The sequence below is a fragment of the Notechis scutatus genome, chromosome 4, assembly GCF_049901735.1.
Source record: "Notechis scutatus isolate UNSWTSFEM ecotype Mainland chromosome 4, rNotScu1.2, whole genome shotgun sequence".
NCBI classification, from domain to species: domain Eukaryota; kingdom Metazoa; phylum Chordata; class Lepidosauria; order Squamata; family Elapidae; genus Notechis; species Notechis scutatus.
Genome location: NC_142012.1, coordinates 92,358,698 through 92,373,652, shown reverse-complemented (window position 1 = coordinate 92,373,652; position 14,955 = coordinate 92,358,698). Strand labels below are relative to the sequence as shown.

General features: G+C 41.4%; 1 protein-coding gene across 1 annotated transcript in view; it reads left to right on the top strand.

The window, feature by feature from the left end:
• MICU1 (mitochondrial calcium uptake 1) overlaps positions 1 to 14,955 on the top strand; it is a 158,574-nt gene that overhangs the window by 17,191 nt on the left and 126,428 nt on the right. Inside the window, exon 2 of the mRNA XM_087964113.1 lies at positions 3,003 to 3,164. Coding sequence (XP_087820239.1) covers positions 3,004 to 3,164 — 161 coding nt within the window. The 5' untranslated portion in view covers position 3,003. The remainder of the gene's footprint in view (positions 1 to 3,002; positions 3,165 to 14,955) is intronic.

Below are 14,955 nucleotides of genomic sequence, written 5' to 3'. Positions count from 1 at the left end.
TTTTCCATTTTTCTTTCTATAATAATCTGGCCAATACACCAGATTTTGTTGACTAGGAAATATGAGATTTTATTAAAAGAACATCTTAATTACTAATGAATACTCTACAGAATGTTAGGCAATTTTTGCACTCTCTAGAGAGGGCAACCAGACTAAGTTACATTTTCCTTACCTCCAGATATTTTGGAGTGAAAATTTTGTTGATTGCATTAGTTCTATTGTTAGATTACCTGGAAATCTGCCTTCATTTTATTAGTCATACCAACATCCCTATGAGGTTTTTAAAGGAGAGTGTGTGACTCAATCACCTAACGAGTTTCCATGACTGAAAGTACTGTAGACTTGAAACAGGATATCTCCTTAACTATCAATCAATCAATCAATCAATCAATCAACCAGAACAGAGCTGGAAAGGATCTTTGAGGTCTCTAGTCCAACCACCTGTTCAAGCAGCAGACCCTACACTCTTTCAAACAAGTGGTTGTCCAGTCTCTTCTTAAAGACAATATTGTGGATGAAGCACCCACAACTTTTGACTGCCAGCTGTTTGTTCCACTGGTTAATTATTCTCACTGTTAGGAAGTTTCTCCTTAATTCCAGGTTGCTTCCCTCCTTGATTAGTTTCCATCCATTGTTTCTTGTCCTGCCCTCTGGTACTTTGGAAAATAAATTGACCCCCTCCTCTTTGTGGCAACCTCTCAAATACTGGAATACTGCTATCATATAGTCCTTTTTTTCTCTAGACTAGCCAACCGCAAATCCTGCAATTGTTCTTCATATGTTTTTGTCTCCAGGCCTTTTATTATCTTAGTTGCTCTCCTTTGCACTTTTTCCAAAGTCTCGACATCTTTTTTATAATCTGGTGACCAAACTACGAGAGCTTCTCTGGATATTCTGGCTGGGACTGACTAGATGTGTGACCTAGAACATCTAGAAAGCATCAGGCTACGTTTTGTGTTGCCAGGAATCAAACCAAATCATTCTAGACTGCAGACTGAGGTGATGTATAGTCTTCCCTTTTAATCTCAGAATGGAATTTTGGCCCAGAATGGAATTTTGTGTAACCAACCTTAGGAATCTCACTTTCTAGCTGTGTCCCAGTGGCCTCCTGGTTAATTTTCTTCTTGGCTTGTCATGTTTTGGACTAGTCTCCAAACAGGTGCTGCCTTTGTCTACATTTCAGCCACTAAATTCTTTGTTGGCCAAGTGTGATTGGACACACAAGGAATTTGTCTTGGTGCAAATGCTCTCAGTGTACATAAAAGAAAAAATACACTCTCCAGCAGTTGAAATTTATATCCAAGACACCAGCCTCAGATTGACTGACTTGACATCTTGGTTTGATGATAACTTCTATGACATGGAGTTCAACTTGCTTGGCTGCCTACAAGATGATTATCCCTGAATTAGAGTAGAAATTCTGCCAGGGTTTAGGAAGTTCAGTGGTAAATTGTGAAGCTTAACAAGCTAACAGGTGCTGTTGGGGTTTTTTGTTTTGTTTTGCTAGCTCGAAGATTGAAAAGGAGGTGAACACTACAGCTTTTTAGTTTCTTCAAAAGCCCCTGATCTGCACAGTTCAAAACTTAAGCTGCTCTTTCTTTTTAACCAACTTTGTGAAGTTTCAGAGGAAAAATAAAGTACAAAACAACAACAGCAACAACCAAGATTAAAAGGGAAGGGAAAGTTAAAAAGAGAGAAGTGGGGGAAAAGGGATACAAAAACAGTGATTTCCCAATTTCTTCACTACAGATCAGGACTGTCAAACACATGGCCCACGGGCCAGATCTGTCGCGTGCTGGCCACGGCCGGTTTAGCGAAGGGAAAAAAGTCACAATATGTCATGTGACGCCGCTGTGAGTCTGATACAAACATATAATAAAATAACCTGTTACTGAATTAAAACGAAAGTATCATATACTCCCTATACAAACTACACAGTCCACTAAAATTCAGTCCACAAACACTAAAATTCTATGCAAAATAACTACTTACTTGAAGTTTAAACATAAATGTTTAAAAATATAAAATATACATATCTAGTAATAACAATAAAAATACTCAATATATCTACACAGATAGTCCTTAACTTACAATCATTTATTTAGTGACTGTTCAAAGTTATAATAGCACTGAAAAAAGCGACATATGACTACTTTTTCTCACTTATGGCCATTGCAACATTCCCATGGTGGTCACGTCATCAAAATTCGGCCGCTTAGCAACTGGCATGTATTTATGACACTTGCCCTATTCTGGGATTAGTAATCACCATTTGTAACCTTCCCAGCCGGCTTCTGACAAGCAAAGCCAGTGAGGGAAGCCAGATTTTCTTAATGACCGCACATTTCAGTTAACAATTGCAGTGATTCACTTAACAACTGTGGCAGAGAAGGTCATAAATTGGAGCAAAACTCAACTACTGCCTTGTATCAACCCTGAAGATGACCTGACTGAGGCTATTTTGAGGCTTCAGTGCTGCCACAGCTGGAGCTAAGGGATTGGAAGCAGGGAATAGAGATAGCTTGGGTTTGTAGCCAAAACAAAATACTTTCTCTTGGGAACCAAGGACATTCCAGCAGGTGCTTGGAAGGAGGGGACTGAAGTCACCTTGCAACTGGACTGTATCCTAATTGGACCATGTGACTGATTGTTTTGAGAAAGTGAAAAACTACTTTTAATTAGGTGAAAACTGCAGGAACGTTTAGAGTCAGTTTTCACCAGCCTGTGCCTATATGACATATCCAATAAAACTATTCTTTGAGGAATCTACCTGCCTCCGAGTTTTGTTTGCCGTGGGTATGTTACTTGGAACCCTGACACCTTGCTTAGCAACAGCTCAGTGAAGTTGAGGGCAACCTACAGTCATAACAAATCAGATCATCAAAGCCTAAAATCAAAACTTCCTTTTTATCTTTCTCAAGTAAAAAAATCCAGAAGCTGTCTCAAAACCTAAGCCATTCTGATGCTTTCATTCTTACACTTTTCTTTATTTCCTTTCCCAGAATGTTGCGATTTCGTCTTCTCCCTCCTATGGCGGCCTTGGCGGTCACTTCCAGGCGCCATTTTGGTACCACTCGTTATCACCAAAGCCGGCACAGGCTTATGATGGTAGCCTTTGCTGGAACAACAGTTCTAACCACAACCACCGGGCTTCTTTGGAGAAGGTGAGTGCTTTGAAACTACCATCCTTGCTTTGCTTTGGGCTGTTAAAGCAAAATGACAGACAGATTCAGAAAAATAAATAAATACTGTAGATGCAATTAGCAGTGAGGAAAAAAAATATGCAACCATGCCATGTAGTTTGCATTGATATATTATACCTTTGCAGATTAAAAAGCTATCTGATTGAAACTTGGCTATGTTCTACCTCCCTACCGTTTTGTTCCCTAACCCAGGTTTGCTACTGTTTGTGGTTGAGGAAGTAAAACATTTTTCAGGGTTACAGCTGTTTTATGAAGGGCAACCCAGGAGCTCTGTGCCATACTATATATATAGTGTGGCACTGCTAGTTGTGGTGACAAATTAGTCCACGATGCTAATGTAATATTGCTTTCCTTACATTTTGTTTCTTTTTAAATAAATTGGCGAACCTTTGAAAAAATGCAACAAATATACATGTATGAATTAAATAGCATCTAAATTGTCATGTAGCATTTTAGAATCACTTGGCAACAGCACGGTGACCTGATTGACCTGGCTGGGGTTTTAAAGTCTCCTATTTGTTGTGTTGACAAATGATTTATATGCTAGGACCCAGAGGTGGTATTCAGCAGGTTCTGACCAGTTCTGGAGAACCGGTAGTGAAAATTTTGAGTAGTTTAGAGAACCGGCCAATACCACCTCTGACTGGCCCCGCCCCCATCTATTCTCTGTCTCCCGAGTCCCAGCTGATCGGCTGGGTCTTCTTTTGTTGCCCTGCACAGGAGAACGGAGCTGGAAAGCAGGTTAGTGGGATGGGGAGGGAATGGGGATTTTGTAGTTTCCTTCCCCCAGGAGTGGGAAGGGAATGGGGATTTTGCAGTTTCCTTCCCCTGCTACGCCCACCAAGCCACGCCACGCCCACCAAGCCACGCCCACAGAACTAGTAGTAAAAAAAAATTTGAATCCCACCACTGGCATAACATGGTTAACTTGGATCCTGAAAAACCTGCTTTCTGGGACTTGTAGGATATTAATGAATCATAAGTATCGATCTGGTTTAGTGGTTAAGGCATCAGGCTAGAAAGCAGGAGAGCATGAGTTCAAGTCCTGCCCTGGCCATGAAAACCAGTTGGATGACTTTGGGCCAAACACTTCCCCCCCGCCCCCTCTTTCTCTCTCAGCACAACCTACTTCACAGGGTTGTTGTTGTGGGGAAAATAGGAGGAGGAAGGTTCACCTTGAATTATTTGTAAAAATATTTTTACACATATTTTATTTACAAATATTTTTTTTAAAAAAATAATAAAACATGACAAACAAAATAAATAAATAATGTGGAGTAGGAATTCATAACACACAACGCTTAAAAGGGACCTGTCTTAAAGACACGATCCGCAATTGCTGTGTCTTTATAGGATGTAGTTATATGTAAGTTTAAGATAACCTAGGCCAGTGGTAGGGAACCTCTGGCAACCTCTCATTCATCTGCTCGTCCCATGTATGCCAGAGGTGGCATGCAGAGCCCTCTCTGTGCGCATGCACCCCGTCGCCCCAGCTCAGCTTCTCCATGCTTCTCCGTGGCGTTTCTCTCCATCATTTGCAGGGAAACAGAAGCTCACAAAAGCAAAAGATCTCACCTCTTGCAGAGCTACCGGTGTTGGGATGGTCCACCTACCGCTGGCCAGCTGGTCTTCGGGTCTCTGCCATGCATGTGCTGGCGGGCGCCTTGCAATTTTGGCATTTTGGGCACTCAGTGCCTAAAAGGTTTGCCATCACTGACCTAGGCAAACTCAACCAAGATATTGTTTTGATCTATTTGTAAAGGATGTCAGCGTTCAAAGTCTGACAAAGGAATCTTTCCATAATATAGCTGAACAAGAACACACCGTGGTTGCTATTTTTCAACATGTCTACTGAGAAATACACTTTGTTGAACTCAGTGGGATTTAATCCTGAATTCATCTGGAATGTTTAGAAATCCCGAATTCACAAGTGTTTGTTTACATACCTGAAGTTGGAATCAGAAGTATCTTTTAAGTTTGGTAAACTTGTATGGTAGAGCCCTTTAATGAGAAACACCAGCTAATTCAAAGTGAAATTTTGTATAAATAACCTAACAGGGAAATTGAACCGCTGCAAACATGATATAACAGAATGCATGGTGCTATTTTCTTCCTCCCCAATTAATTAGGCAGATTCATTTTCATGGGTATATAAATTCTTGCTGTGCTGCAGAGCTACAATTATGTGGGGGCAGGAAGATAATGGATTTTCTTCTTCTTTGAAGTTTCCCTTGCATCATACTGAGACTGTGATATGTGACACTAATAAGGAGTGTGTGTGGTTTCCAGTATGCTATCAAACCTTGTGTAGTCTATTTCTGGAGCTGTTTCTCTTAATGAGGAATTCAATGAGAAGCACCCTGATAGTAAACCCTGATCATTCGTTTGCTTATGCCCTAAGACAGTGGAGGCTAACCTTTTTGGGCTCCTTTGCCAAAAATTGTGTGCGCGCTTGCACACTTGCATTCAAATGCCGGGACCCAGAAGGCAATGTGCGCCCCCCAACTCCCCCTACGCATGCGCACGTAATCATCCCCCCCACCGCCCCCTTACCTGCACTGCGCCTCACAGCTGATTTTCGGCCAGTTTGAGGCCTTTTTCGGCCTCCCAAAGGCTTGAGGAAGGCTTCTGCAGGTTTTGCAGGCCAAAAACTAGTTCTGTTTGTCACTTCCGGTATTTTCGGAAAAACAGGAAATGATGAAATGGGGCTAGTTTTCAGCCTGAAAAGCCCGCAGAAGTCTTCCTCAAGCCTTTGGGAGGCCGAAAAAGCCCTCAAACTGGCTGAAAATCAGCTGTGAGGTACGCACATGCCCAGTGAGGTAAGTTTGCCTGCAGCTCACGTGCTGGCACAAATGGCTCTGTATGCCACCTGTGGCACGCATGCCATAGGTTCGCTATCACGGCCCTAAGATGAATGGGATTTGTGAGCTATATTACCACAAGTCAAATAGTTTTTAAGGAAAACACTCCTATGGACAACTGAAAGTTGTTCACCCAGAGTATTTGTGAATTATGCTATGGGCCTTTGAATGGTGCAGGAAGCCACCTCCCTGTTAGAAGAATGAAATATTTTGAGGTATATTAAAAAGGCAGATTATATTTCCCTAAATGAGAAATGGAGAAACATGTTTTTTTTAGAGGCAGGAAGCAGACTTAGTCTTAACAGTCTCCAGCAGATATTTTGTGCCCATTAAGAAAGACTGGGCCAGCGTATCTACAAAACAAAAGACCTTCAGCTCAGGATGATGGGATTATCCTACAGGACAAAGCCATTAATTCACAATAGGAATTGCCCAACATCCTTTCAGAACACAAGCTCCTTCATTGAATCATCTCAGAGCAGACCAAACTTCAACCAAACTTAGCTCAGACAAACACCTAGGATTTGTACTTTGCCTATAGAGCCAGCTGTGACCCCTTCATAACCTCTACATGGCCCCATGGGAGTCTGACAACAGCCAATAGAATGCACGTTCTTGCATAGAAACAGGAAGCCCAAGTGCAAAGCCCAAGAGAAGGTATAAAAACCTTCCACTCTCAGCTCCATGTGGTCAGCTGCACCAGAACCCATGTGGTTCTGCTTCATCATTAAACCATCTTTCCAATCAGCCTCCATGTTTCCAGTGTCTTTCTCCAGCTTGGAACTGAACCAGATGGATATTTCTTACAACAATGGCATGTTGAGATCTATTCTTCAAAAAGTAGAAGGGTGTAGGACAACTTGCCTTGGCCACTCGCTGTGGCCAACTTGCTGCTTCCAGTTCTCCATGCCAACTCACCTCTGCCAACTTGCTGCAAGACAACTCCACGTGGCTAACTGAGGCCATGGTGACAAGTTGCTGCAGCCAGCCAGAGAAAGAACCGATCTGGTGGGCAAGTGGATGTGCAGAGTACAGAGTGCAGAATGCAGAGCCCAGTTGGCAGGGGACTTCACATTTTCACACCATTGCTGCTGCCACTCCAGGTTCAGACCCATCGCTGCCACCACACCAGGCTCAGAACCGCTGTCGCCCTGGCTACGCCAGGCTCGGATGGAGGGCTATAAAAATGGGAAACCCTGGTAGCTGCCATGTCTCGCCACCTGCCCCGATGCGCTCTGCCCAGCCGCTTGCTCACCTGCCCATCCAACTCTCCCACCAACTGCCTGTAGTAAGTTGTCCTTGCAGTGAGCTGGTCCTGTGGAGTTATGCTGCGGCGGGTTGGCCATAGTGAGTTGGCTGTCGAGTTGTCCCTTTCTAAAAGCAGAGCATGGAGCAACATCCAATTGCTCTTCAGTTTTATTTCCCTTAAAATGTAATGTATTTAATGTGGATTCCCATGTCAGTAATACATTGAATAATTTCCCCCATCTATCCTATCAAAGAGTACAATTTGGTAATAATTTTGCTCTACCCTGAAGGCAGAGGATGAACCAGCTTCCCTCAATATAACGTAGCTTCCCTCAATATAACGTAGCTTCCCTCAAAATAAAGTACTAATGCTTTAGTAGAGTTTCCTACTATCAGGATTAGGTTTAACAGATTAACAGAGTTGGAAGGGACCTTGTAGGTCATCTAGTCCAACCCCCTGCTCAAAGCAGGAGACCCTACACCCATGATGGTGAACCTATGGCATGCAGAATCCTCTCTGTGGGTACGCACGCCATCGCCAGCTGCTCTTTTAGTTTCTGGCGCACACTGGCCAGCTGGTTTTCGCCACATGACCACAGAGATGTCTTCGGACAGCACTGGCTCTTTGGCTTTGTAACGGAGATCAGCACTGCCCCCTAGAGCTGGAAACGACTAACACGTATGTGCGAGGGGAACGTTTACCTAAGGTTATGGGAGGGTGGTATGAAAAGTCTCCTATTTCTAACGTTTCTCCAGTCGACAAACCATTTTCCACTACTACCTTGACAGGAAGATGTTGATGATATCTCTGCGCTTAGCCAATTTAGGCAGAAGATTCCTAATTCATACAGGCGGAAATACAAGTGGTCTTTTATTAATGGAAAATGCATCTTTTGACAGAGGAGCTCACAAGGGTGTCCTTGGACATTCCAAAAGGGCAGTAGAAGTAATTTATTTTTATGAGAATGAAAGAAATCCAAGGCTGCTATTATCTCAATAATAGGAAATTGAGATGGAAACAATTACAATTTCAGCAGAGAGCAAATGCTCATAAATGTGAGTTGGAGCTCTTGAACATGTTCGGATGATTAGAGATCAGTCTTGTATCCATCTTTTTCATTTCTACAGTGCATTTATCTTTGTCTCTAGAGTCCAGTACTGATTTTATTCATTTCCATCTCTTCTATTACTGGGCAGGAACATAGGAAAGAAAAATAATGATCAAAGCTACAGCATAGTTAGCTGTTTAGTTGTTTTTCAAGCAAGGGCCAAGTTATGCTCACTCTCAGTTGCCTGGCCTGGTTCTTTTGCGGTAGCTATAATACGATGCCTGGATTTCATATTAAGCTGGAAATCCACAACACGAATGAACAAGCTGCTTATTTCTCCTTTTTTCAGTAGGGAAATTACATGGGAAGGATAGGTATTAAGGGATTAAGTATTTGTAAACATGTCAGATCTCATACATCAATGTGAAGTCATCCTTCTAAGTCCAGGCATAATGCAGAAATGTCCTTTCTGCGTTGTTTATGCAGCATTAACAAAATGAAAAATTAACTGGTGGTTCTTATGGTGGTTTATGAAATAAAGAGTCCTGGTCTAACATAATACACAAATACTCGTTTTGATTTTTCTAGCTAAAGCTGATGAGTATATTGCTTGGCAGGTTAACATTCTCCTTGCCCGTTGTTACACGTCTTATGTAAAAACCTTCGCAGGACAAATATATTTATTTTACGTACTGAAAATGGCATTGTGGACAAATACCATATATCCCTTAGAAAATGAAGAGATTTTCTGTCCTGTTGGTTGCTTAATACTAAAACCTGGAGTTCAGTGAAATTGAATTATGTGAAATTTAAAAGAATTGTGACATACAGATGGTCCTAGCTTACCAGCTGCCCTGTTTAGCAACTATCTGAAGTTACGACGGTTGGGGGAAGGAACAGCTTTGCAACCAATCCTTACATTTACACCAAGTATCTTTAGCAGACCATAGTAAACTAGTCATGATTTGTGTCATGCTCCCTGTTGGAGACTGGCTCTGAGGGAGAGGAGGAGACTGGGGAAGGGCAGAGGCCGGCTGGGCAGTCAGAGGAAGACCCAGGCCCACCCCCTCTCCATCCTAGGGCACACAGGGAGGAGAGGATAAGGGAGAGACGTGAATGGCGTGGTCTACGGGGTGGAAAGGGCCTTGATTTTCTTCATGGGCTGCAGCTGTAAGAACTGGTTAAAAGGACCGACATGCGTATGCGCCACTGCTGGAAACAAAGCGTGGAAATATCTCTAGTCTGTCGTTCCTCTCTGAGTTTGGCGTCCTTCCCAGTGTGTGTTCCGATATCTGTGGACGTCTTCAAGCCCTTATCTTGCCTGGTTCCCTTAATTGCTTCAGTGTGGTTTGTGTTGTTTTTACTCGTATAATTTATAGGCATTTTAGTTTAAATGGCATTTCTTCCTTTTCGTAACTGCTTGTGGGGAAGTTTTTTGTCTCCAGTCAAGGCGATTTGGAGCTTTGAAGCAAAGTGAAGGAATAAAGGGGGCTTCACCTGTTTTTGTGACTGTGTTTATTTTGTATCCCACACTGGGTCATCACAATTTGCTTGTTGAATATCCACAATTGGCTTGGATCCTACATTATTCTCATTATTCTCATTATTTATTTATTCTCTAAATCATGGGTTATAGCACACAGTATGTGGGTTCAAAGTTAAAACTAAATGGTTATGTTGGCTTTTAGAGTAATATATTACCTGAAAATTACTTCCAGTCTCAGGAGCAGCCGAGTTATTCATCTTGGAAAGACTTGAGTGTGAGTATGTTGAGTGTGAGTAGGTGTGTTTGTGGCTATTTGTGGGATTTTCATGGACAGAGCATCTGTCTAGCAACTGGTAGAATGGAATCCTAGATTGGTGTGAATTTGCTACTGCTGCTAATATTCTCATGCTTAAAACTTTTAAGTAACTCATCAAACATGTTTAACTATGTTTAAATTTGTTTAACTTCAAATAGAGGTAGTCCTCAACTTATGACCAACTGAGACCAGAATTTATGATGTTAAGCAGTGTGGTTATCAAGTGAACCCTACCCAATTTTACAACTTTTTTTGCCACCGCTGTTAAGCAGAGCATTGCAGTTGTTCAGTGAATCATGCAATCATTAAGCAAATCCAGCTTTCCTATTGACTTTGCTTGACGGAAGCTAGCTGGGAAAATCATAAATGTCGTTCACATGACTCTGGGACACTACAACTATTGTAAACACATGGCAGTTGCCAAGCATCAAAATTATGACCATGGGGATGCTACATCAGTTGTAAATGTATAAGTCACTTTTTTTAGTGCCATTGTAACTTAGAACAGTCACTAAACGAATAGTTGTAAGTCGAGGACTACATGCATGTATTTTGTGTTGGGCTCCGAGTTCACTTGGAGCCCATCAGCTCCAAATATGCCTCGCAGCAAGTCAGCTGGCCATGTCACCTTATCTCTGCTACTGCCGGATCTGTATTTCTGCTTCTGTGCTGGCCAATGGCTTTGGAATGATTCAGCAGAGCTGAGGATGGATTCTGCAACAACTGCGGGGCTGCAGGATGGATTCTGAAGCGGGGCTGCTGGAAATGGCTCTTTTCATGTATTGATATGGTGCATATTATTAAAAGGAGTTGGGGCACATTTAGGTGGTAATTAAACCTTAGGTTAAAACATGGTGAAGGTGGCACCAGTGGGGATCAGTTAGTGAGGGTCGGAATAGGGTAGGGATGTAGACATGTTATAGGGTTAATAGCATTTAGGGATAATGGGTTAGGCGTGGCCAGAATTAGAACTGTGTATAAGCCTGGGTGTGGTGGGGTGTATCTCACGATAATGGTAATAAACAGAAAGGGAGCAAACTCAGACCCAACTCTTATCTTGCCTGGCTTTTAGCCTTTCTTGTCAAGAAGAGTATTTGTTGTTTGCTGAGCTAATGAATAAACCACCATTGCACTACATGGAGTTTGTATTCATTTCAGGACAAATCTTCAATACTCAAGGACTGGCTGAGATTTTGATTATTTGGTGCATATAGGTGACTTTAATGCTGGAATGGATAATGGGAGCTAAGGACCAACACATCTATAAGGCAGCACATTGGGGAATGCTCATCCACAGTCATTTATCTATTAATGATTGGCAAATTCCAGAGGTCTGGATTTAAAGCCAACAGAATGCTCAACCAGCATCTCACTGTGGACTGGGAATTCTGGGGTATTCTACAACATCTAGAAGACACTAGCAGGAGGGAGAAGACAGTTCTAAAAGTTCTGGCTTTAAGTTATTGAGTCCGAGCAAAGTCTGTTTAAAGGGTCTATGACAATTTGCCACGGCCAACTCTCCACAGCCTACTCAACACAGCCAATTTAACATAATCACCTTGCTACCTTGCTGTGGCCAACTTTCCATGGCACAACTCACCACAGCCAACTTACCATGGGTCAACTCACTGCGGGGCAAGAATTACACTAATATCAAAGAAATGGTAGGATAGAATTATTAAGGAAAGGATGCAAACGAGGGACAGAACGAATTGTGAATGGCAAAAATTTAAAAATAAAAAATAAAACTTTATTTTAAATAATTAACTTGAATTGTTAAATTGTCCAGCAGCAAGTTGTCACATGACAAGTAGGCCATAGCAAGTTGTCCAGCAGCGAGTTGGCTGCGGCAAGTTGTCCCATTCCACTGTTTAAAATCTCACAGCATTTGAAGATCGCTGTGTAAGCCATATTCTTGTCCACCCAGAAGTGTTTTCTCTTCCAGAAGAGCCGTGGTGGCGCAGTGGTTAGAAAGTAGTACTGCAGTCTAATTGTGCTGACTGCTGGCTGCCAGCAGTTCGGCAGTTCAATTCTCACCGGCTTAAGGTTGACTCAGCCCTCCATCCTTCCGAGGTTGGTAAAATGAGGACCCAGATTGTTTGGAGGCAATATGCTTAGAGAGGGCTGTAAAGCACAATGAAGCAGTATATACGTCTAAGTGCTACTTCTATTTTCATGAAGCTTGGCAGCTTCCAAATACTTCGGATTGCCACCACTCTTCATTGGTAATGCTGTCCTCTCATTTCGGACCCTCCCTGGATTTTCAGGGGAGGTATGGGGAACTGGATACAGCTGTACAAAAGCAGAGCTAATGACTGCAGCAAATACAAACGAAACAGTGACTGGAGATAAAAATGGTATTGAAAGTGGATTTATAGCTGCCAGTCCAAGAGGACGACTTAGAAAAAGACATTTCCCTGGATCTTCAAAAGAAGCTGGCTGAGGTTTTAAAATTTAAAAGGAAAATACAGGTGACAAATCAAGAGAGCGACCTGGATATTTTTTTTCCCTACTGGATTTACAAAAGATGTTAAAATCTTGAAGAGCTCTGTGCAATGGGAGAAAGAAAAAATGAAGATGAATCAAATCCTGTAACAATATTTGAGTATGAGCTAAAGATTAAGATTGTTAGAAGCAAAAGGAAGGAATATTAAATTGGTTTATTTAATCCAAGTGAAAACGAATATATTGTTATTTCTAGCAACCCTTTATGGGCTTTCTGCTAAAACCAGGATTTAAAAAATGATACTTTATGGATTTTTTTTGTAGATAAAAGATGAGATACTAGATGAAGAGATAAATGTTTGCTTTAGAGGGAGTGAAGAATAATTAAATTTGTTTGGACTTGCGGTGATAAAGATCAGAAGTTACTTCTTTATACGTTTCTTTCTCTTTCTTTATGATATTCTTACTTTTTCTCATTTTTTTCTCTTTTCTTGCACTTTTTACAACTTCCATCCTCTTTTTAAAAGTTTAGCTTGTATTAGATTAAACACTGGGATTTCGCTCAGATGTTTTTGGGTGTAACTGCTGGTAGACACTTGGTTGGTGATGGTGGTAGAGGTCAAAAATAGAGAGAAGCAGGATATTTATTAGAGGAAAAAGCTGTTTTTCCTGATCCAACATTAAATTGTTTCTTGTAGAAAAGGTATCAGTGAGCTTCGAAGTAAATATGTAAGATATCACTTTTGCCTGACATCATTTCTCTGCCTGTTGGCTAAATGAGAGTAAGATGCTTATACAGTACCATCAGAAATTAAAACTAATCACAGTGAGTGGCACAACATCTGAATCATAGGTATCGCTGTGATGGGAAGAATTTATGGGCTGTGGCTGTGTATGCTTATGGGTGTGCACGTTTCAGTGACTGGCAACTCGCCTGCATGTTTCAACATAATTGATGTATTGTTAGAACGAGGTATGCTTTCAGGTATGGTAATTATACCAATGCCGGTTACGATACCAGCAGCGAATGCCGGTTACGATACCAGCAGCGAAAAACCACTGCAAATTATTGCAAGCTGAAAATGTGCATCCATCCTTGTACAAATTTTCTTTGAATTTCCTTGTCACTTTTAAATCTGGGGGAAATCACTGTTTCTACAGCAGCTTGAGCACCCTCTGGTGGATGACTCAAGTCCCAGCTTCTGAAGTAGAGTGTTTTCATTATGGTCTAATCAGGAGTTGAGATTTGGCTAATAAGCCTAATTAGACCTGTTTCTGGGGAACAGCAGAACGAAGTCTAAAATTAACCTTGAAATTCACTTACAAAAGGTATTAGATCTCTATTCTGGTTTCTGTTTTTCAACCGGTGCCCTTGCTCCTCTTCATTTCAGCCCCAGAAAGGTTACAGTAGATTATCCTTTTAATTAAAGAAATATGTTCCGGGTCCTAAATTAACACATATATATTGGGAATCAACTGGCTTTTGTTCCTTGGATTCTCTTGGGGGAAAATACTACCTCAGCTAAACTATAAGCTGTTAATTGTCAAGAAAGGATAGCAATAGAGTGACTGAAAGGATCTGATTGTTTGATTAAACTTAGCATGACAAATATGCAGTGGCTACATGGACAAGTAGATTCTATTGAATTGCATTGATTTTAATAAACCCAAATGCTTATCAGCAGACTTGGAACTGATAATGAATATTGGGGCACCCAGTTCTGAAGTATTTTGCAGATGTGTGGCATTCCTTTTAGCTTTGTCACCTGTCACATCAGCATAGGGCTTGCTAGAAACCAGTGAACGTATTCTTTTTCTGCTTTTATTGCCTTCTGTTATGTAAATACATTTAACATATGTTGCTTCTAGGTAGCTGCTGCTTGTGTCTGTATGTCTCATGGGATTCTAACTTTCTTTGTGATGTCAGCAGTACTATAAACAGGCATCATCAAACCCAGGAATGGGTTCAACAAATCCATAGTCAGTTCCATCATTTGTGCCCTCCTTCCCACAGTTAGTAGAATTGTTCTACAGCATATATAGGGTCATAAAAGGTTAATTGTATCTCCAGAGTAATTCAGGAAATCCTGCCAAACCTTAGTGATAATGACATTACATTTGCAAATGCTTTGTGTGCCAAATTACAACTGAGGACTACTTTCCCATTAACCTGGTCTTTATTTGCTTCTAATTTTTACTCCTGAGCTGTTTCACTGCTCTTTTGCCTTTTACATGTTCCCGGATCATTTTTCCATCCAAGTCTTTGTGTCAGTATCCCAAAAAAGGCACAGTGGATTCCTGAGAGCTAGGGTTGTCTTTCACTAATGTCGCTTAAATTATTTTCCTT